This window comes from Acanthisitta chloris, unplaced genomic scaffold (genome assembly GCF_000695815.1).
Source record: "Acanthisitta chloris isolate BGI_N310 unplaced genomic scaffold, ASM69581v1 scaffold20824, whole genome shotgun sequence".
NCBI classification, from domain to species: Eukaryota; Metazoa; Chordata; class Aves; order Passeriformes; family Acanthisittidae; genus Acanthisitta; species Acanthisitta chloris.
This window is the reverse complement of record NW_008667907.1, coordinates 2,510-26,344: the sequence shown is the minus strand read 5'-3', so window position 1 is coordinate 26,344 and position 23,835 is coordinate 2,510. Positions and strand designations below refer to the sequence as shown.

General features: G+C 36.1%; 1 protein-coding gene across 1 annotated transcript in view; it reads right to left on the bottom strand.

Annotated features, from left to right (window-relative positions):
* HEATR5A (HEAT repeat containing 5A) overlaps positions 1–16,198 on the bottom strand; it is a 53,280-nt gene extending 37,082 nt beyond the window's left edge. The window contains exons 1-10 of the mRNA XM_009072712.1: positions 16,073–16,198; positions 14,830–15,041; positions 11,272–11,380; positions 10,612–10,761; positions 10,184–10,355; positions 8,076–8,236; positions 5,419–5,674; positions 4,145–4,300; positions 3,211–3,461; positions 23–134 (exon numbers count right to left, since the gene is read on the bottom strand). Coding sequence (XP_009070960.1) covers positions 23–134; positions 3,211–3,461; positions 4,145–4,300; positions 5,419–5,674; positions 8,076–8,236; positions 10,184–10,355; positions 10,612–10,761; positions 11,272–11,380; positions 14,830–15,041; positions 16,073–16,198 — 1,705 coding nt within the window. The remainder of the gene's footprint in view (positions 1–22; positions 135–3,210; positions 3,462–4,144; positions 4,301–5,418; positions 5,675–8,075; positions 8,237–10,183; positions 10,356–10,611; positions 10,762–11,271; positions 11,381–14,829; positions 15,042–16,072) is intronic.
* Positions 16,199–23,835: the final 7,637 nt, after the last annotated feature.

Below are 23,835 nucleotides of genomic sequence, written 5' to 3'. Positions count from 1 at the left end.
AAAAACTGTAGAAAGCTACTACCTAATGTCATGAGGGCACCTATGAGCAGCCATCCAGCCTGTGTTCGCTGCAGGGACAGGCGACTGTTCTGAGAAGCAGAACACAACAAATCCTCTGCTACTGTCATGATTACCTTCAAAGTTAAAGAGAAAAACAGAGCATCAGCATCTTGGTAACTACCAAATTTTTTTTCAATGCTATTTACTGTGATACTTAAATCCTATTCCAGTGTCCCCAGACAGAATGATATCTTCCTCTCACATTATGGCAATAACCTCAAGCTCACAAAATTGCAATTCCTGACTTCAGTACTAGTCTGGGATGCCTTCAACAGTTCAGTGGAGTACTAGGTAAGGTACTTTGCTGCTTTGTACCCTTTCTTTTATCAGCAGTAAAATGTAAAATGATAACTGCTAATTCCCACTGGAAGGATAGAAGTGTTCTGATTATTCGTGTCACTATGTAGAAAAAGGATAACATGACAGCTATGAATTACAGCTCAAAAGCAATGAGAGCAATAGTGATCTTTTTATCCTTGTTTAAGAGTAAGGTCTATCATTCTCTCTGACCACATTTTTTAAATCAACAAAGGTATGACCAAACAAGTTACAATTTAGCCTATCTTAGCTTCTCCACAATAACTGGACATGCCCACTACGTGCTCCATGCAAGGTGACTATGCTGATTACCAAAGTGCAAGCCACCCAGAACTTATGTTGAGGAACACACCCTGTGTCCATGGACAATTACCACAGCATGGCTACAAGTCCTGTGAGCCTCCTGCAAGAAGGTTGCTTTATGTTTCACATATGCTAAAAAGCATTTCTTCCATCTTGCATTATGTCTGGTCACCAAAACAAACCACACATAAGTGAGTATTACACACAAGATGTGTCATAATAAAGAATATCATTAAAAGCCTCAGTACAGGAAACATCTTTCTGCAATGTTTTTGCACACTTAGAAAACATCATGAACTTTGCACATGAAAGTTTGTTTCATAAATGTCTGACACTTTTCCACTTCCAAAACTTCACCTGAAGTAGTTTTTCAGTCTGAAAATATTTGTTTTCCCAATTCCATAATGCTACCAGGTGGTTGCATATGAAGAAATTTATTTATATAGATTCTGATAGAGTTAAAATATTGACTCTAAAATAAAATAGTGCCCTTGCTAAACTATACTACTAAAAATCACTAATGGCTTAGCATACTTTAATTACCTGTAAAAAAAACATCCTAGGAAGAATGTAATTTAATGAATTCTGACAACTTTTCTCTCTGTGTACTAGGAGGAATGCCTTCTTTTTGAAAGATTTCTTTGAACTGAAGTATAAATACTACTACTGAATGTTAAATTTATGAAAACTTGCTAATTATTTTCTTCTCTTCAGAAAAATGAATTAATATAAAACAGATTCTTTCCAGATCACTGCTGTCTATGTTTGATATTTTCTTTTCAAAACTGCTCTATTTAACACTGGTCTCTTTCAGCTCCTCAGAAGAGGAGTTAGTCTGGAATCTGGCAGTGTTCCTAGCAGAGAATGGAAAAGGGCTTTTGTCAACTCCTCTGTTCTCTCCGCTGCCAGCTTAGTACAGAATACAGTGTTTCTCCCACACATTTTTTTTTGCCCTCCCATACCTCCTTCTGGCCCATTTCATCCTATTATATTCCTGTAAAAGGAATCTTTGTGAAGAATTATGCTTCTCTGTTAAATAGAAACGTTAGCTCTGCTTAGGTGTATAGCATTTGAATGGCACTTCTTATATAGATCAGCTAGCAAACAACATTCATTTTGTTCTCTCCCCATGGTCAGTAGTCACAACAAAAAGTTCTTACAAGCTAAGAAAAACAGGAGTGCTTATTTTTTTTAACCTTTATAAATTGTATCAATCAGCAGTCAGGACTCAGAATGCTGAGAACTGTAGCTAGCAATGTCTGTTAAGGAGTGGTGTGGAACTATTACTACTCAACAATGTGGAAAGGATGGGTTGGAATCACTGCAAGGCACATTTTTCCTAATGTACTAAAGCATTCCTTTCATTTTAGAGTGATGTAACTGCAAGAAAAAAAACACAATCGTTGTGCCAAAGGGTGCCATTTCTTCTTCATGTCCACTGGCTCCAAAACTGGTATTTTTGGCACTAAGAATGTAAGCTTCTATCTTATGCAGAGAATCAGGATGTACTGCTGACATTTGTAATCCACCATTGTTTCCCAAATCTGAGTAACTCCATGGATAAAGCTCCCATAAAGACAGAAACAGCATCTTCTCCTGGTTTCTCCTTCTACATCTATATATTCCTCAAACTACATACAGTACAGCCTATCTGTGCTAGTGAGGAGATTGGTACAAGCATCTTAGACTATGTTAATGCAATAACCTGGTTTCTGTTCAATTCTGTAAAACACAATAAAACCATGTGTGTGTTGCACTTGATTAAACATTTTGTTGGATATGACTATCAAGATTTTCAGGATAACACATAATTGGTGATATTGCTGTAAGCACCGACTAAACTGTACACTGGAGAGTCATTGATGGGTCTAGGAAACATTAATTTGGCTTAATTTGCAGTTGAATGAGTTTCCTTTCAGGAAACCTGTTTTAACACTACACCATGCAACAGATCTGCATGTATATTTCTAGTATTTTTTAATAAAAGAAAGATCTTTTCGTTTGGCAAAGTCTGATACATTTCAGCTTCACGTACTCCAAAATAGCCTTTTCTCACCATTAACACTGCTAAAATGTCAACTTTCTAATTTAAGCCAATGTCAAACTGAGCCAGAATTGCAAAAGGCTTAATCTTGCTATAGAGAAGTTAGTTAGAAAATTTGAAAAATTTAACTACTCAAGAAATGCTTTCTCCAGGTAAACCTTTTCTTAGACTGTTCGATTCAAGTCCTTGCAGCTCTACAGAACAGAGCTCTGTCCCAAAACAACAAACTTCTCTATTAGTAAAATGTAGCACTCTGAAGAGTTAGTTAAGTCATTAGTGGCATTTCCCATGAAATTCACTATGGTGACACATGTAAAAAAAACATTTGCTTATTTGAGTTATGGTATGCTTAAAAGTCCCTTTCTTGAGGAAGTGAACTATCCCATCAGTATACTGGGTTATGTCATCATCTCGTAATGAGCACATGCAAATACTACTTTAAAAACACCTAAGAACTGCCTATATGTAAAGTATTCAGACCATACCTTCCCTTTTCCATGTGGAATTCCCAAAGGACAGTGTTTTACTGCACCCAGCAAAGCAGCAACAGCAAAACTATAGCCAGTTAGTGCTTCTGGGGAGGATTTCAATGCACTAAGACGTTCAATGCAACGATCCAACAGAGGGGACACATAGGAGGGCAATGCTACTGCAATACAGCGTAAACACCAAGCTGCAGTTAGCCTAACTGAAATGCTGGGATGAAGAATGACAGAAATTACTGCTTCCAGAACTCCTGAAAAATAAAATGTATAAACACACTTAGGAAATAGGCAAGCAGATTGTCAAACAAGCGAGATGTATACAGAGCACGGGTGAATATAACACTGTTCAATTTCTATATTCCTCTTGGAAAAGTACTATGGGTTTTTATTGCAAAGTACTTCTTAACAAATTTAAATAATTTAAAATACTGTTCAAAAAATTTTACCCTGAATGAAAAATAACATTACGGAGAAAACCTAACATATTACACAATTATGTCCCAACACATACAGAAAATAGCTGTAAGCATTCTCAAGGAAGCAGAAATCCCAGAAAAAAATGCAACTAAACGAAAACAATAAAGGTAGATGAAGATACCCAGCTCAATCAAACTGATTTATTATAAACAGTAGGAAGTATTGGACCTCAAATATAATCGTTAATGGAGTCAAATTTGATACAGATGATTTATTTTTTTAATTAACATACTTGCGCAGGTTGGAGAAGATACAGAACTCTCCTCCCCGTTTTCTGTTTCTTTGAAAGTTTATTGGAAGAAAACAGAAAAGACTAAAAGGACTAAATTTCTCCTGATAAGACGACTGAGCACCAGAAGAATAGCCATAAGAAATCAGAGAAGATCACAGTGAACAAAGGAACATAAATGCATTTTGTACAAACACAGTATTTCACAAAAGAATTCGAGGCTTGTACCTGTACTGGAGTCTTGTAGTAATGGTGCTGCTGTAGTTCCTAAGCCATGGATGAGACTTCCAAGCTCCTGAAGTGCACACACAAGCACATGCTGACTTGCTGTTACATCTGTTGTATTAATCCTCGTTTCTAAGTTACTGTCACTCATTGCAGCATCTGATAACACAATACAAGCAAATCCCCATGAGATCATTACCAAAATGAAATAAACAGATCGGAAAAAGGCTTTTGCTAAGAGAAGTGGTTTATAATACTAAATGAGCTTTTCTCACTACCATTTTTATTACTGAACAAGCTGTTTTTTCACTGAGACAGTGCATCGCTATTACTGAAATGGAGACTGTAATAACATTTTTGAAGGCAGGAGGGTAGATAAAATGGAAACTACCAAGCTGCTTGTCTTTACATGATGGAGAACAGTGGCTACTAAAAACCATGCTATTCTCTACCCCACCAAAAGTGGCTGGAAGAGGTCATATTTTGATATAATTTTCCAGATTTTACTACATAGTAGGAAGAAAGAAAGGGAAGGAAAGAATGAAATCCTGCAAGTGCATGCAAGTGAGAAGGTGGGAACAAGGAATAAAGAGGGAAAAAAACTGGTTTTTTTTTGAAGTTCATCTTTTGAGACACACATGATTATGCCAGTTTACACATAGAACATTTAGACATTTAACTCAGATACAATATGCAGCTGTACACCAGGGGACAACTGGTTATGCCCAGTATTCTTTTTGTACCCTACAAGGACAACAGTGGGAGATCAGAGGCTTTTCCTGGAGGCCGTGTACAAGACTTTATCATGCAAGACATCTGTTTTCTCCAGGAGAGATGCTCATTTTTCACTTAGGAACAAATGCTTCTTTTCTGAACCTTCAGTAGTGTCAACTGCTCTGAAGAAGAAGGCAGGATCTGGCTAGACATACATTAACTGCTAATTTAACTCAGTTTACCATACTGTCTGTATCTTATTACTGCATATATTTACTATTTTATTTTATTTGTAATTGGTTAAAATTGTATTTGCCAGGGAAGAAGTGTTTAACAATACGTTCATACTTGTGTGAGTACACACATGCAGAAACACAGATGAACACAAACAAAAAACCAACCCAAGCTAAAAACAAAGCAGTCCATCCAAAGACCTCTACATTATCATGGTAATAAATCAGCACTATATATTCTATTTTTGCAGTCTCTGGATTAGGTAGTTGGACAATCACTTAAAAAAGGTAAAACAGTGGCCCAAATGGATAATCTTGTTAGACCCATACCCACAACTTTCTTCAGTTTCCAGATGGCCTGACAAATCTCCTTGGCAGCTGCAATTTGAGCCTTTTCCCCAAGCAGGCCTCCTACTGTAGCTCGAAGGATGAATGAAACACAGCGGCGACAGCCGATGGCATCCACAGGACTCTGAATAGCCTTAGGGTGAGACTGAGACACAAGATCTAGAATGTGGGAAAGGAAGGCAGAGAAGTTCCTTTCAAGCCATTGTGCTCCTAATGTAGAGACAACTACCACATACGCCTGAAAGAGATTTGAAAATAAGCATATTTTAGAGCAAAATCATCTGGCAAACTACTGCTAACTATCCCACACACAATTTTTTTCAAAATGTGCACATTGATACAACCACAACAACACTAAACTGAGATGACTTACACATTTATGCATCCATAATCACATACGCTCTCACTTTTAGATAGGCAATTAAAAAATATATTTATATCATTAAAATGACTATCAAAACTATACTGGTAATACTACAGCCTGCTTTGACTGTAAGTTAATTCAAGCTGCTTGCCCATGTCATTTCCTTCCAGAGTGTGAGAAATGGCAGTCTACCCTGCACAGGCACTTGTTATGTAAAGCATTGTGTTTGGTCTCACTGAACAACAGCTTCCAGCTATTTAACATTCTGCACATGGAACCCAAATTTAATGTATGAATGCATTTTAAGAACTACTATGTTACAAAACTATAACCCATAACCCGAAGAGAATTTTGTTATTAAAGGCTTTGAATCAGGGAATATTTGCAATCCCCAAGCACTGTTCTTCAACTCAATGAATTTTAACTGTTTGCTTTGCAATGGAGGTACCATAAATAGACTAAAGACTATGTCACAACAAAGAGAGAGAATGCAGAGTCACTTTACAAATCTAATCACCACAAGACCATTTATTTTGCCACATAATAAGCTCCCCTACAATTGCCTTCCATGTGCATGTGTTGGATCATTTTAACAAACAGATCAAGAAAAGGGAATACAAAAAATGAGAATATGCAAATCAACATGCAAAATTCCTCATAGGAAAGTTCACAACTACTACTCATATCAACCAATTCCTGTATTTGCCTCATATATGCTTTGTCTTGTTTCTAATAATTATAACAAAATTATTCATGTAAAAGAAATTGAACTACTGTAGATGGAGAATTTGTACTATTAGATGCCTTTGACAGCTAATGGCTCTCGACAAATACTACTTAGGCTTCATAATGCCCCAGTACATTACCCTGGTTTTACAGATCTGAAAACTCAGGAATTTAACAGGATAAAGAGACTTGCCAAAAGTAATACTGCCATGGCTAAGTTTTTAACTACATCTTGAACCTGGCTGTGCCTTAAACAAGTATAAAATCTTCTTCTATTTGTAAGAATTCATCTTCCATGACTTTCTTATTTTTAAATTCATAATAAGCTGCAACTCATGTACTAATTAATACATTTCTCAAGTTTTTCTTATAGGAACATTGGACTATTTTAATTGTTCTGGTACAGTTGGAATGTACCATCTAGCACAGTTACACTTGCATTAACACAGAAATGCATGGAAGGGAGACAACCTCCAAAAAACCAGCACAAAAAGTCAAAACATTGAACTGAAATATCTATTCCTGGAAAAATAATAAAACCACCATGTACATGGAACACCCTTAGAGTCTGGCATGCATTTTCTAGGCAAATAGCTGTCAAGGTATTATTGTTCCCCAGCTTTTCTGTCTTCTCTGCCAAAAGTTAATGCTTCCACTCAGCATGGCCTGAGTACAGAAGACAATTTGTGAGCACCTTCGAGCTGTTTCAGTGCAAACTCTAGCAGCTTGCAGGAGTAATTCAAGCTAATTTACAGATTTTTTTTGCACTACTTGAAATGTACAGATAAACTGCCTTACTGGCAAAGCAAATTATATAGTTCAGAGGCTTTACCATACTGAAATAATCACAGCTGTTTGATATGTAAATGTTCATCACGGCCTTTAGCCTTGATTCACAGGTTTCATGCTTGAGTATCTACATCTTAACATGTTTGCATTTAAGACAGTATTTACAGGAGGAAGCCAACCTGATATTATCTGAAAAATTTCTATTGTTTTTACCAGCATGCACTATATGGTCTGACTTCAGTCCTGTTCAATTAACAAGATTCTATCCTTTGAGCATTCTGGAACACAGCGAAAGAGATGGGTTTTTTCCACTAAATTCTATTTTTCTTATTATTCATGCACTTACTCAAAGCACAACCATTCTTTCACAACTGGACTTAGCATGTCCCTACATTGAAGGAAACTATTTCAAGTTCAAAGATTTCTTTTAACTTCTCTCTTTAATTTTCAGACACAAGGTATTAAGTTTTAAATCAAAAATTTGAGCAAAGTACTTATTTATACTACCCATTTGAAATTCATATCATGTGAAGCTTTTAACACATATTTTTTAAATTTCAAACTATCAGGTAAACAATAAGCAACATCAGAAATCTTTTTTCTTTTCTTTCTAGCATCACTCAAGATGTAAATCCTTATTTTAAAATACATACATTTCATCACAAATAAAAAGAACAACGAAAGAAGAGATATATGCAGAGCAAAACAGTTATACAAATTTTTAACAGTCTTAGAAAATCTTAACTAATGTAATCCAAACCTGGGTGACTCCAACTCTAACATCCCTGCTGACTGAACTCGTTCCTTTCAACATATCACCACTGGCTCGTAGAAAACCACAACTTCCACGCAGAAATCCAGTTCCCAATAGCTCCAGCACTTCTTCCAAAGAGATTCTGCGGAAGTTATGTCTGGTGGATGCTAAGAATAGAGGCAAATCTTTAGAGGAACAGCTTTAAAATCTTGCTACATTTTAGAAGAAGAGTTTCAACTCATCATTTTACAAAACTAATTTGCACAAATTCAGTAGCACAATCAAATCCAAGTACTGTTTGAGCATAACTTCACAGCAGGAACTAAGAGATTTTAGGATCTGGTGCTCCAGCAGACCAGTGTTTCTCAATCTCTTCTGCTTCATCTATCTTTAAATAGTTCAAGCTATCACTTAATATGTACACTTACCCACTCTCAGTACTTCCCACCTATGCTCTCTCTGAAGAAAGGTCTGTTACAGCCTTGTCCTACCACCTGAAGCTTCATGAAAGCCCTGACTCTTAACATATTCCAGTTTACCACCAAAGACAACCTCTACTTCAAACTTCAGACAGGGCAGATTACCTTTCTGCTATGCTTAACCAGGTAAGGGCACAGCTACAGGTTCTCCTAGAAACAAGGGCAACTTACCTTAGCATTAAGTTATCTCTCTAAAAGAATGAGAATAGAATATTCTTATGATCTTCCTAGGAAAATTATTTATCCCCAATTTCTATTCCATTGCTTTATTTCTTGATAGAAAGTTAATTTAAAATACATGCTGGGACATGTGTTTGCAAACTTAGTATGATGACTGCATTCTCTACAAACTAAGTGACCTAAGATTTTCACTGCATTTTTCTTTTTTTTAAAGGACTGAAATGGGAAAAGGAATGAGAGGATTTGAGATAATCATGTTCGGAAAAGAAAAAACCCTCAAACCAACCCAATATCAGCAGGTTATAAGATACAATGCACAAACTCCAGGACTATAAATGTCTACATGTACTGCTCCCTCCACCCAGCCCCTTCTAGCCCCCACCCAGCTTCCACCTCACTTAGCTCTGAATTTTTAACTAAAAATTACTAAAGTAAGGAAAAACAACCTTAAAATAGTCAACCAAATAATTTATAAGCTTCTTATATAACCTTATCTTAGCACTTTATAAATACAACTATGTTGCTTTCAAAGATTAAAGGAAACTACCGAGTCTCTTAAGAGGTCAGAATATTCTTTTTTTAACTTTACTGGGAAAGGTAAGTGCCAATTGTTTTCGGTAAGACAGTAATTATCTCCAAAAGATTCTAAGTAAAACACTTTGAAAATCAAGATTTCAGAGTCTCCAATGCAAATACACTGCCTCAAGTATTTTCAAAGACATTAAATTGGGCTTAAAGGTATGTCATTTTGTCATCTGCCTCTTACTGCACTTCTGATGCCATTAAAGCAGAACAGTCTGAATCACACCCTTCATGCTGTTATATTTTGCTAAGATTATACAGTTAGATATTTAGTGTCGGGCTTCTAAGATTGGACTAAAACCACTCAGTCTGAATAACACCAAATACTGGAGATGATACATTTGTGTCAGGATGCTTCAGTTAGCTCAAGTACCATCTGTCAGCAAAAACTGTTGTGTGGCTGTTGTGTGACCATAACTGCATGCTAATTTCTGCTACCAATCATATTTGTACTGCTAGACAATCCAGATGTGGTATTGATTAGTGTGGAAAAATAGCTTGAAGGTATCCTTAACTTTTTAGTTTGACATAGACACTATCTCAAATCTTAGTTCTTTCTCCACTGCTTACATTAATCTTGCCTTTCAACTCCTGACGTTACTAATTTATCTCCATATGATAACAATCTTCTGATAGAGAAAAATAGTTTTACCAAATCCTTTTCTTCATTATTTTATATATATATATATATCTAGGTTAACACAACCAAAAAGCACAGAACTTCACAAGAAAAAAGTTACAAAAAGGATCAAACCAGAGATATGAACAGCCAGATGAAACTTACATTGTCAGGCTTCAACAGAACTTAAGAGTTTCTTACCAGCTGACAAATTTTTACAGATGAGGAATCAGCAAACAAAGTACATACTTTACCTGTTGTCTGCTTAGATGTCAGAGCTCTAGCCAATACTGTGCCTAAAAGTTTTGAAACCGCTAATCGTACATCGTAATTGGAACCTTCAAAGGATTTAAAACATAAGGTCACAACACTATCCAGTTCTGTAGTCCACATAAACACTGCTTCCTTCTGAAGTTCAAGAAGACACTACAGAAAAAAGGGAAATCAAAGTGTTTTGACACAGAAAAGCACTCAGTAAAAACTGTAGTTTGCTACGTAATACACAGAGTTCTCCCTAACCAAATACGCATGTTGCTTCATACTAAAATGACTTGCATTTTTGCTGCCAAGGTAATATCAAAGAATAAAGACAAGCAAACTATTTACTCTTGTGTTCATCATCCATTAAACCAGAATTTTATTTAGGGAGCTATTAATAAAGAGAGCTGTTAGAGCACTTTACCTTTGCAGCAGCACAGCGGACAGCCATGGATCGATCTGTCAGACACGAGCGGGCAGCTTTGTAAATATCTCTATGACATGGGATAGCAGCAGCTCCTAAACCATTTAATATATTTTGCAAACTAAGCATGATCTCATAACGACCTTGAGACTGAAAAATGAAAAAGAGAAATGTTGAAGTTTTGTAACCCTGAGCTCCTTGGAAATACAAAACACCAACTACTGAAATATGTAAACAATGGTTGGGCCTTTTCAACTTTTGAAGATCTATTTATGCTCAAGTGAGTTAAAGCAGATAACTTGCCCTATAACTCCATAAGCTAATGAAAACAGTAATTCTACGTTGTATTGAAAAGTACTAAGTAGCAATATAAAACTCAAAACATGAAGTATGAGCTATAGCAAAAATGTCAACATTGATTAATGCAATTAAATTTTCTTATTTGTCAAGTTCTTTCATGAAATCAGATGGAGAAAAGCAATAATCCAACCATAGCCATAAGCCATTAACTCTAGTACTTCTTTTTAATTTAGACAGTGATTTTTATTTGACTTTCCACATTTTTTCTCTCATGCACTTTCTCCAATTCATTGATCCAGCTACCAACAGTAAACATCCTGGTATTTTTCCAATCATTTTTTAAACATGCTGTTCCAATACCTCTGCATTCTTCATTGCTTTAAGCACATTCCCAACGGTGTCAGTAAAACTGTTTCCCAAAATTCTTCCCAATTTTTTGTATAAATAGCCCAAGCATACCACCGCAGCACTAAAACAAAAGCAAATCCAAAGACGCGTGAAAATGGATGCAGTAAGAGATGAATTACGACTAACGTAATCAATGGGCAAATAACAAAATAACTAAATAGAATGTCCCAAAAATGTAAGTGGATTATAAAAAGGAGGGAAAAAAAAATGGTCTGTGCATGGCACATAGCCTCTAAGAGAAATGCTGACACAAGAGTTGAGAAAATAACTTGGATAATACAAGAATCCAGGTAATACAATCTTTCAATAAATGTTATGATAGGAATATAATTTTTATATCCACCTTTAAACTTTAACATTAACTTCTTACTAGGCATGCTCAGCATCATGAAGCCTATGGCACTGTGCTAGAGCAGACACTGCCAGAAATAGCCAGGGACATGTTTACTTACAACTCAGTGGTCACTAGCAGACTGCAAATGGCCTAGTAATAACAATTCTGTCATATATGTTTAACAATGCATAATAAAGAACCACCTTGAAGGAAATAAATCTATAAACCAATGCCCTTTTCACTGTAGACAAGGTTCTGAATTTAGTATCCAGGTGAATTACCTGACAACTGGAGTGTTCATTGGCCTCTCCTTTCGCAAACGTTGAGGAAGTAAAGAAATAAAGAAAGAATTTCCTAATAAAAGAGCATTTTCCTTTGAATAATTACTTAAGGAAAACACTCTGGTTTTGTATTGACAGATCTATAATTAAGCCAATTAATTTTATGAATGCAAGGAAAAAAGAAAATTGTTTCTTTAATCAGCTTTCAGCTCCTTGGGCAGACCTACTTAAATATACACACACTGCTCAGCATCCCCTTCAACAAAACAACATTTTATTTATTATTTATTTACTTATTTCCCAACTGAATTCAAGTTTCATATAAATGATTTTAAAATCTCCTACTGAATATATTTTAATTAGAAAAATGCATTTAATATTTACAGTCATTCCCTAAGTGACATAGCACAATAAGAAAAACAAAACTAATATTCATTATCTCTTATCATACCTAAATACTCTTGTCATTAAAAAACCATTTTTCATCATTGCATTCATCCAACTTAGTAAATACCAACAGTTAGGATTTTTATTTTGTTCATAGTGTGCCTGGGCATAAAATTGTCCCATCTCACTACCAAATTGAGTATCTGATGGTCACAGATGCTCTAATTAGCTTCAGGACCAAATAGTATCTATTCTGTATCATAATCTGAAGAAAGTATATTTAACAAACATATATTTAAAAAAAACCCAAACCAGAACCATCCTATTACACCACGGTATAACCTCCAAACACAAAGTTTAGCTGCACTGTCATGTGCTTAAGTGTTATATGAAAGAGTCAGACAGTGTTGAACAGTGATTTCTATCAACAATTTGTTGATACTTGTTGAGAAGAAACATCCAATCATCTAAAAATGAGAAGCCAATTACTTCTGCACGTCAACATTCAAGTTTTCATGAAAGGACTGAAGAAGCTCTTGTGCCTGCCTTCTAGGACTTTATCATGGCTCTAGTTGTCTATTTTCTTTTTCCACAGATGTTTCTTCACTAAGTCCAAACTGTACTAAGTGTAAGCAACAGCCAGAAGTTTCCAAGGAAGCCTGTAAATTTATACAGGTTTTGCAGGGAAAAGCCTCTCTGCCTGTTTCTACCTCCCTAGCAGCACACCACCAATTTGATATACAACTCTCTACAAAAGATATCTCTAAGCTGCTTTCTCTCAAATTTTGCCTTAATAATCATACTTGGAGAAATACCAACAAAAATCCAGAGCTGAGATACTTAAAAGTGTGGTAAAATAGCACTGAGATCAGCTATGAAAGTTTGCAGACCAGGCAAATGCTTATAGTTTAAAAGCAGCCCTTGTGAATAATTTTAAAACTTTGTAATTTGAAGTGAAATAATAAGCTGTATTCACACTGCATGACCTGTTTATCTGATCTGGTACAGCATTCACATCACACTGAACTTTAGCAGGAGATGAGCACCTAACTAAGGTTCTGTTTAAAATGTTTGCCTAAAATATTTCCATCTTCCACCTATAAGAAAGAAGGGAAATGACAATTTATGAGCTAAGAGAACAGTTCACTGGAAGCAGTATTTAAAGGAGCTCCCAGGTGAATCAACATACTGTGAACACTGATGGTGAAGTGTTGCTACGAGACAGCATGGTCATGCATGCTAAATAAGGACGGATGGCAAACAAAGACAACACTTTAATTAAAAAAAAAAAAGGAAAAAAGAAGCAGTTTTGTTCACTGAACACTAAGGATTTCATATACTTGAAGCCCAGGATGAAAGATCTTACTCAATAAACAGTTCTGCAGTTCCAATTATTTTTCTGTAACCTGTTATCTCAGTGTCAGTACTATCAGAAATCCCTTTTCCAAAACTTTTTTGAAGCAAACCATGTTCTACTCTTACCTTTTTTTCCACTTCATCCCTTACTGCCCCTCCTCACTACTGTTTAAATACCCAGGAGCATTCTGAACACTGACACCTCTTTTTCTCCCTCAGCTACTTCTCTGCATTCCGACTCTGGGTATCTGCCATTTGTGCTTTACTGCCCATGGACTCCAACATCCCTCCTTGCTATGCTGACATCATCCCATTTCCTCCAGTATGGCATATTGCAGCTGAAGCAAGGAAAATCCGCAGAGCTCTGTCCCATGTGACAACTCAGCTATAATGTTAATACATAGCACTGCTGAGGATGTAGGATAGCAGTAGTTTACTTTGCAGAACTAAGACCCTTTATAGGAAACTTACTCTTAACTCAAAAGACTGCACGAGAGGTCAACTGGAATTAGAGGGAAACAAAAAACACAGTATTGGAAAACACAACTGACTCCTTGCAAAATCTATTTTCAGAAATCTTTATTTGGGTTGTCAGAAACAGGTTTAGTATGTGAAGTAAAGGAGGAAGACAGATTCTGCTTTGCTTTCCATACCATACCAGTAAAACATCACGGTTCATTAATATCTAACGCACAATGATGTTTCACTACCTCTGCCTTTAATTTTGGTTTCACATTCTGAAGTAACAGTTCACATTTCTCTATTCCATTGGTTAGGCTTTAGGCATTAGAAACATTTAAGATGTTTCTAACTATATCCAGTTTCCCAGTTGGATTAAGAAATGTACTCACTATTTTTTGTACCTGAAGTTGTAGTTGTATTACTGCTCTTCTCAGCATTATTACCTCTCCTTGTTTTTCAAACATCTGTCCCCTAATAACTCTGTTATCCACTGCCTGATTTTTAATTGTCTGCCTGGAGACTACCAAGTGTCTTCTACTCTTTTGGTTTCTGATGCACACATGCAATATCTAGCACTACCACAATCTTTGTTTTATTACATATCTTTTGGTAGTGAACTCAAGTGCATCTCACCAGGTAAATATGTCTGTTATTACTGGATTTGAAGTTTGGGGTTAAAAAAATACTTACAGTTTTGTAGGCAGGTAACTTGGTGAATCATCTTTACTCCGAATGAGTTCATTGCATTTGTCAATTGTTTGGTAAACAGAGAAAGTGTCTCCAGTGCTATAAAGTACAGCTAAATTCTTGGCAAGAAGCCGTCTGGTAGGAGGTCCTGGTGAATTGTTTAATAGAGAAGTCAATTGTTCAACCAGTTTCTTCTGGTTTTCCCTAATATCAGCCTGGAAATAAAATTAGAAACTAGTTAAAATTCAGTTAAACTTAAAAGTTAATTAAAGATAATTAACGTAAATTATCTTTCCTTTGCATTACTACCATTCTGATAATGACATTCTTAAGCACAAATGAACATTTTATTGCACTTCTATACTTAAAAAAATTTCAAGTATGTGACTATTTTGTTCTTCTTAGAAAAAGCAACATGTTTTTCAGATCATGATTCTTCATGTAGTATTTCAAGTGTACTTTCCCTGTGGCATGTGTATGCTTTTATCTTGCTAAAACAAAGTTACATTTTCTTGCTTTCTTTTATGCCTGCTCTAAAATAAAACAATTCATAGATATATAGTCATTTAGTAGCAAAGAACTTCAGCCAAGTTTCAAGAACTTGAGCATTAGAAAGGAAAGAACTTCTCTTCAAACAACCACCTAGTCTTGTGTCAATTTTTCAATAGTCTTATGAAAACAAATAGAAAAAAAGGAGCCTGGCACCATGTCTCATTTACGTATCTTCACACAAATAACTCTTACATAGCATTGTTTTTGTTAATTTACTCTCGGATATCTACACACCCTATTTAATATACACTAAACAGTGATCCAAAGAATTGGAGAGTTGGCTGGAAACAGATCTTTTATCACTTGATTAGGAAAATAAAATTAAAACAAAAAACAAAGAGGAAGATGTTACATTCTTGCTTGCTAGGGAACTGTCTGTGGTGCAGTGGTGCAATGCTGGGTGGAAGCACGACTAACAGTCTCTAGCAAAGGGTTGCAAAATCTTGCAGTAACAGTCTGAGTTAAAAAATAATTAAAATTCCTTTCATTGGCTCTGTCACTTGAAGGCTGCAACCAAAAACCTGTAACAGTTCAAAAGCTGCTGCTAACACTGAACATGCTTTCATTGCATGTACATAAAAGTCATGGGGACAATTAAATTGAATATTGCTCTTTGGTTTTAAGCAAAATAACAAAAAGACCAAGAGAAATAGCTCTATAATATGCTTTTCTTCTCACGTCTCATTATACTTACTCTGCTAGTCACCAGTAAAAGTTTTTCCAAAAATTGCAACCATTCAAAAATGAATTCTGCTTTTTGAAATTCACCAAGCTGGTTATAAGCTTCTTCATTAAGTAGTAAACTGTGAGCTAACTCCATTCCTTTAGATTTTCTTTTAATCTCTCAAACACTGTGGAATGAAAAAGAACCCCAACAAACTACCGAAACCGTGTTAATCAGTCAGGTTTTCTTCCTCATTAATATCTGATGAATCAGAAGTTTGAACACCTAAACAGGAACAGGAAAAAAAAGTTAATAGAAAGTCAACAATCATATTATATTCATGGTTAGCTTATTGAAATTAAATTTTCAATGGAAAACATATACAAAGTAACAGCAGTTTTATTTAGATGTCTTTAGTAACACCTAATGATTTTGGAAATTAGATAACGGTATTGATGCAATATGCCAATTAAAGTTAAATATACTTCAGAATATCAGGTTCTCACTGAACTACTGGCTTTCCTTCACCTAGTTTTTCATGAAGTGAGGTTTTCTAGTCCTAGATCACACATAGACTGGAAAGTAATGACCAACTAGCTCCAGACATAATGACTTTGCTATCTAGAACTAAGCACAGCAATTGCAGTAACCTACACCTAACAAACTCCTTTTAATTATATTCACAAGTATAAATGCTAACACATTATTCAAACACTTCAGGTATTCCTAATGCTAAGGCATAAACCCCCCAAAATTTCATTGCTGAACAAACCTCTAATTCTTTATAAACAAACACCCACAAAAAACAAACCTGAAAAAAGACTGTTTAAAAAACTCGAAGTTCAAAAGAAGTTATTTTACTTAGGCCTCTTGGACTATTTTGGGAACTTCCACATTGTTGATAAACAAACCAAGAGGAAAAATACTTTTAATGATAACTTTCTCCCTGCAATATTTACATGCCATATAACTTCAAACTTCAAAACAGAATATACTGTAGATTTAACAAAAAAAGTCAAGAAGATTCTGGTAAACTATCAACCATATTTCAAGCTCACAAACAAGTTATCCTTTTCAGAGGTCACTGAGACTGCGGAACACATTTTTTCCTACGCAGTAACAATATTATAGTGTAAAATGATCTGTCAAACAGTAAATGGGCAATACAAAGCACTGGTAAATAATTCAGTACTCGGTTTGCAATCAAATGTGAAGCAGAAGGTTACCTTTACTACTTTCTACATTTTTATCTGAAATTCACTCACAAAGAAAATTAGTCACATTTAATTTACTATAATGAACTGTCACTTCAAATCTACCTGAAATACCCAGCAGCTTGACAAGGCATCACACTACAAAATGACAAGCAGAGATACATACACATAGCACATTATATCTATACATATTTTGTCTGCCTAGGTACACAGATGTTCACAATTTACCAATGATCTCAATCCTAGAACACTCTCAGAATTTAACTCTATCCTTGCAAGTTTTGCAACATACAAAAAAATTAAGAATTACATATTTGACTGAATGTTTCAGTAGTTTCACCACTGGTCAGCATGGAAATGTTTCTTTTGCTCCTCACCCGAGGCCAGTCCCAACGTCTAACATCTCTAAATCACCCACCACCACAGGAACTGATCCAATTTACATGCCCAGCTCTGGATTACAACTCGTAGTTGTTTTCTGCAGCTGAAAAGATCATAGTTTGTTGCCAGACACTGGCACTCACCTAGCAGATGATTTCTCCTCATTGTAAAAACTGTCTCTCTGCTGCTCCAGGTTTTTGGACAAAGGATGTGAAGAACTCAATTTCCTAGGAAAACAATAAATACAAAGACCAACTTTAGAAAAGCACAGGAGATACAAGTGTCACTTCTACAGAAAACAAGAATTCCAAAGTCTTGCAATACTGACAATAGCTCACCAAAAAAGGCTGGAGCTCCATAAACATTAATAGCTTTTAATGTGTTATATTTAAATTGGGCAGACCCACCACATACACTGTAAAATTGGGTTCATTTAACTTCTGAAACCGCCTTTCAAATTTCGGTTTCCTTAACTCACTTTAATTCTTAACCAGAAAAAATCAGTTCAAACAGCCTAATACCATAATTATTTTTCTAAAAAGATTATTTTAGTGCCTTCATAAGACCTAAATTACTTCAATATAACTAAAAAAGCACAGGTGCAAAATATTTATTATATTAATCTGGAATGCTACAATAAACGACCATTAAGCCATAAACAACATGACAACATTCATGTCAAAACCAATAAGCAGTGAAGCTGGCGAAGATGATTCAACTGTTCTGAAAAATTCATGTACAACACTATGGATACAAGACATAAGGATTGTCAATCCATTCTCCTATCTCCCAGAGTTTTGATTTAGAATCCAGGGGCAAAAACACTTCCTTTTAAAACTCATCCAACGTGAACTTAGTCAGGACATGAAATACATGTTGCATGCTATTTTAAAAGTATTCCCTTTTCAATCAGTCTTCAAAAGACTGATGTTGAACACAAATCAAAAGTACATGTAGATTTTGGAGCAATCCAAACTTCTTTCAGCCTGCTGAAGACAAGCCTCAAGGGGACCTAACAGCAGCCTTCACAAAGGAAGGTTATCAAGAAGATGAAGACAGGTGCTTTACTAAGGAGTGGTATGGGAGGGAATAATACAAAAGGGTCATAATTAAAACAAGGAAGCTTCCAACTTGATAGCAGATAAAAGGTTTTCCCTGTAAGGATTATCAGCCACTGGGACAGAAGCTGAGAGGCTGCAGAACCTGCACCCTCAGGGTTTTCTAACACTTGACTGGACAAAGCCCTAAGCAACACCATCTGAAGTTATTATTCTAGGTTGTTACTAAATGAGACACTTCAACTATATAAGCACACATTTGCTAAAATAATATTTTCTTTTTTTTAATTAGTCTAAATTACAGATAAAATGTTATGGTATAGTTGCTGATCTTGATAATCAATGTCTGCTAACATGGCTAGAAATGCTAGCATTTCTCAAAGGAAAGTCTGTCAGTACTAAATTACAAAAGCACAAAGGCTGACTGTTTATTGTGCAAGATTTAGTTGTGTAGAAACAGAACGGCCCACACAGAGGAAAAAAGTAAATTAAAAAATCCCAGACCTGATCTTTCCAGTGCGGGTCAAGCAAATCTTGGTTCCATGAAGCTATACACAAAGCAGTGTACTCTCTACCCTATGCAAAAGACTTATCCTCAAAACTTACAGAGACTCCCTTTAATAAGCAGTAAGCCTGCACACCAGGGATACTTATGAAGCTTCAAAAGAAATTATAAAAAAGGGCACATGCATACAAACTTGTGAGAAGAAAGGCAAGAATGTAGGGCATCAAGATTTTACTGCGGCGTATCAGCTCTGCAGTCAGAGCGGAGAACAAGGCAAAAGGCACAGTGTTCACAAGGCTCTGCAAAATTGAACACAAGCATGGAAGGTGGGGACAAGCTGCATCTGATTAATAATAAATATGTCCTTGTTACGTACACAAGATGTTACCAGGCAATTTCTAAGTGCAGGAGAAAACGTCAGAGCTGAACACAAACGATCCAGACACGGGTGCAACTCTGCCCTAATTAGAGGCATGGCACAGCCACGCACGAGGAGACTGTTATGTCAGCCACTGCGGCTTCTTGAACATCATCACGCACTATTGAACCGACGCAAGTACAACCTAAGCATGTAAAGATGCATCTATATTCACGTGAAACCCACGTTTAGAAACGCTGAGTTATTTGACAGTGCCTTTCCCCTGGTGTTACAATTTTGATGCTTTACTATCTGAAAAAGAAATCTGGAAAAAATGTGAAATTTAATTGAATGAGACACATACTATGCCATCAAGCAAAATGAAAAGGCATACATAGCTGATAAAATCTTCATTTGCTAACTAGCATGATATGCCATCCTTTTGGTTTTGTCTTTAGATAAACGAAGTAATTACAAAATTTACATTCCCATCAGTGCTACAGGACAGATCAATCAAAAATCCCTCTTTTTTCCCTATGAGGTAAGGTTTTTTTCATTTATACTATGCTACAAAACTGTCACAAAGATTCATTGGACAAGGCAGAAGTTCTTCCTACTTACTATGATGAAAATTTTTTCATTTATCAATTGCCAATTTGGCAAGCAGAATTGTTCAAGACTGGTCAGAAAAGAGCTCAGAAAGGCACTGGATGAAATGCTGCCCCGTAAATTGAAAGGAATATAGGGTGAATCAAGCATTAAAAGGCAACAGCAATTGAGTTTCTTAAGTTCTTGACAAACCCTGATGAGAAAGAAGGGACATGTAGTCTTTAAACGAAAAGTGACTCATCCAGCGTAAGACTGATCTGAGTAGCTGCCTTTAGCAACTGGCTTTCAAATATGGGAACCAACAGATGACCCATGACAAAGTTATAATAGAGCAAAAACACCAAATAGATCTGTTATGTGTACTGAGTTCTTTCTGAGCTAGGCAATCTCCTCAGGCTTTAACAGATGAGAGAAGCAGACCACAGACCGCTGTATGTTTTTCATATGGAAGTCTATGACAAAAATTAGTACACAACCAGTGAAAAGCTGAGCAATAGCAGTAACTTAATGGATTTTGGTTTTCCTCTTCCTTCCACTCCACAGCATATTTTGCCTATGCATAAAAAAATTTACAAAAAACAAGCTGCAATAAAGCAGACTCCTAACTGATCTCACACTCAAAAAAAATCCCCACCTTTAAATTATGACTCATTACTTCAAGGAAAACCAACACAAGTAATGGAAACTACTACACAGAACAAGTATGTAATTACAAATTTATTTTCTTTTAAGATTTTTCACATTTGAGCTCTCATTGTTCCAGCAGTTTGTCTCTCTTTGCCAGGAACAAGTGCTGCTCAAACAGAAATCTTATCAACCTCAGCTCTCTGAGCATGACACTCAGGTGAGGATCTAATGTACAGTCTAGATGAGGGTCTAAATCCTATACATCTACCATCTAGTGAAGAAAATAAAGTGCCGTTTAACTTAGCTTAATAATAATTATTTATATTCTTCTATTGTCCCAATAATTTATAACTTATTGCAATTCAGAATTTAATCTCTGCATTAAACTCGTATAAAACATAAAGAAAATAAACCTATGGATTCAATTTTGTACTAAGACTAGTCTAGCAGAAGTAAATGCACATTATTCCTCTGAGAAATTATTACTGTGATATATTGCCAGTAATGAGTAACGGTAAAAAAAGAGTAATGAATAAGAGCAATGAGTAAGATCAAAAACAACCAGTTATAACCAGTGTTTTCATAACTGCTGCCATTGGGCTGACTACACAACCAATGCCATAACCATCACACTGCTGAAATACAGAGCTGAAGCACATTCATTAGCTTCAAGCTGTCCTTTGCTGCATCACAGTGGTATTTTAACTGACTTCAAATTCATGTTTTTTCCCTCAGAAAGCAAGATTTATTATCATATCTCTAACAAGTGAACCAATACATTTAAGAGAACGCTTTCCAGCCTGGCACGCTTTGTTCTAGCCATTAACAAACAGTTCAGATCAATGTTACTCCTGCAGCACTGTTTTGAAAGTTTAATGGGATGATCATTACCCTTGCATCCGAGCAGACTACATGGAGAGACATCGATGCTCAAGCCTATGTTAAGCACATACCTCTTTAGAGTGTCTCCCAAACACAAACAAAACCCTGCCCAGCTCCCTTGGACTTACTTCTGACAAGAGAAACTGAGTATGACGGACTTTGCCAGCTGGGTGGAAAAAACACCTTAAAGCACCAGCCAAATTCAGCTTTCAGAATGAAACATAGACCAAAATCCAATAGTTACAGTGTGTTGCTTATGCTAGTAGGCAAACAAAGAGGCACCGAGGTCTGGAGAAAGCAAAAAGTGCAAAATTGAGCTCCAAGCAACTTCAAATAGGAGACCTAGATGTCCAGGAAATAAAGAATTTAGTTATCTTCAGCTGTAATCTAGCTGGAATTTATAGCAGATATAGAAAGCATCTAATTCAAATATACAACAATAGAATCTCAGTAATTTCTTAAGGAATAAAAAAAGAAATAAAATTCCAGGTTAGATGAGCTTGAAGTTTAGACACTGGAAATATACTGAAGTGGGAATATTCAATATTCGAGGTATTTATTATTACTGGAAAGACAGGGCAGCTTTTGTTCACTGATTGAGTTCTACAAACTATTACCAACTAACTCACAGAAGCAAAGTCTGCCTCAAAATCTTCAGTAAGAGATAAAATGTCAGTGGAAGCACATCAGTACTTCCATATCCTCTGTGTGACAGCATCCTCAGCACTCAGCCAACTCGCACATTTCCTCTACATACACAAGCATTAAATGTTTTCCCCCACAGGGCCACATGAAGCAATGGCAGGTAACTGCAGGTCCCAACATCAAATACGTACAGAGGTGTCAATGTCATGTTCAGCAGCATTACTCGCTCTTGGCCTCTCACTCAACTGAACACGCTGGGAATTTCTTATGTCTTTTCACTGCTTTCCCGTATGTATTTTCAAAAAAAAACATACAAGCAAATGCACGGCATTTTCAGGATCAAGACACAAAGAGGAATGGGGAGTAAATAGAGAAAGTTAACCCCCCTGAAGACTGTTTCTTTAGCAGAAGCATCAGTATGTTCAATTGATTAAACCCTTGATGAAGACCAAGAAGAACTTACGAAACCAGAGCCCAGTCTTTCAATGCATACAGACACATGCTTGAATTTGTCAGCGATTGGCCTCAACAATTTGGACGAAATTACTCCTTGTCATCAAACAGAGTACTTCTCATCCAAGATTAATACACTGCCATGAAAATGCCAGGTATTTTGCAGTGTTATATTACACTGGTCAGCAGCAGGGAAATTTGAAGCCAAGCACAGAGAAGATGGGACCAACAGTATGTTTTGACAGCAGTTTGCAAGAACAGACCACATAAGAAAGTCAGCACAAGACCACAACTCAGAGCACATGGAACAAGACTACCAGGCCACAGAGAAGAAGGTCCAAAATTTTAAGACCTTTAAATCAAGCAGAACTGTAACTGTGTGAAACACGCTAAATAAATCTTGCAGTTGAATATTCACATGTTTATTGTATATTCTACATTATGGAGGGATTCAGTTCCACTCATGAATCAAACTATCTTCCTTTTGAAATAAAAACATGTACACATTTGCATCACATGCTTATCCCAAACAGCAAAAAGCAATGAAGAATCTGTCTGACTATGAGCAACAAAAATTAACGTTATTGCACAACCATCCACTTCCTCTAACTGCTGCTGAAAATTTCAAACTAGGACAACTTCCATTTACATTATATTTTTGTATGTGGTTATTCAGATTAGAAACACGATGCTGAAATCATAGATGTTGAAACAAGACCCCTTTCTTTCAGGTATTCAACTTAATAGTGCTCTGGGTGAAGCAATTTGCCCCAGGAAAACTATGTATCTATTCTCTCTTTGAAAACTTAGCAGCATTTATACCAGTACTCATTGAAGATATAATCCAACTGCACCTTCGTATATTGCACCTTTCATGTAGGTCTTGCCATGTTCACATTGTGTATCACACTGCTAAAGTATTGCACAGCCAAAAGAGAATTCTTGTAAGTTTCTCAGCTACTTTCATCTGTGTTGCAAAACAAAAAGGCTGTATTTTGATGTTTTGTGAACAATGATGCTCATACAAAGCACTTGTTTGCTCCCACAGGAACAGTTCCAAA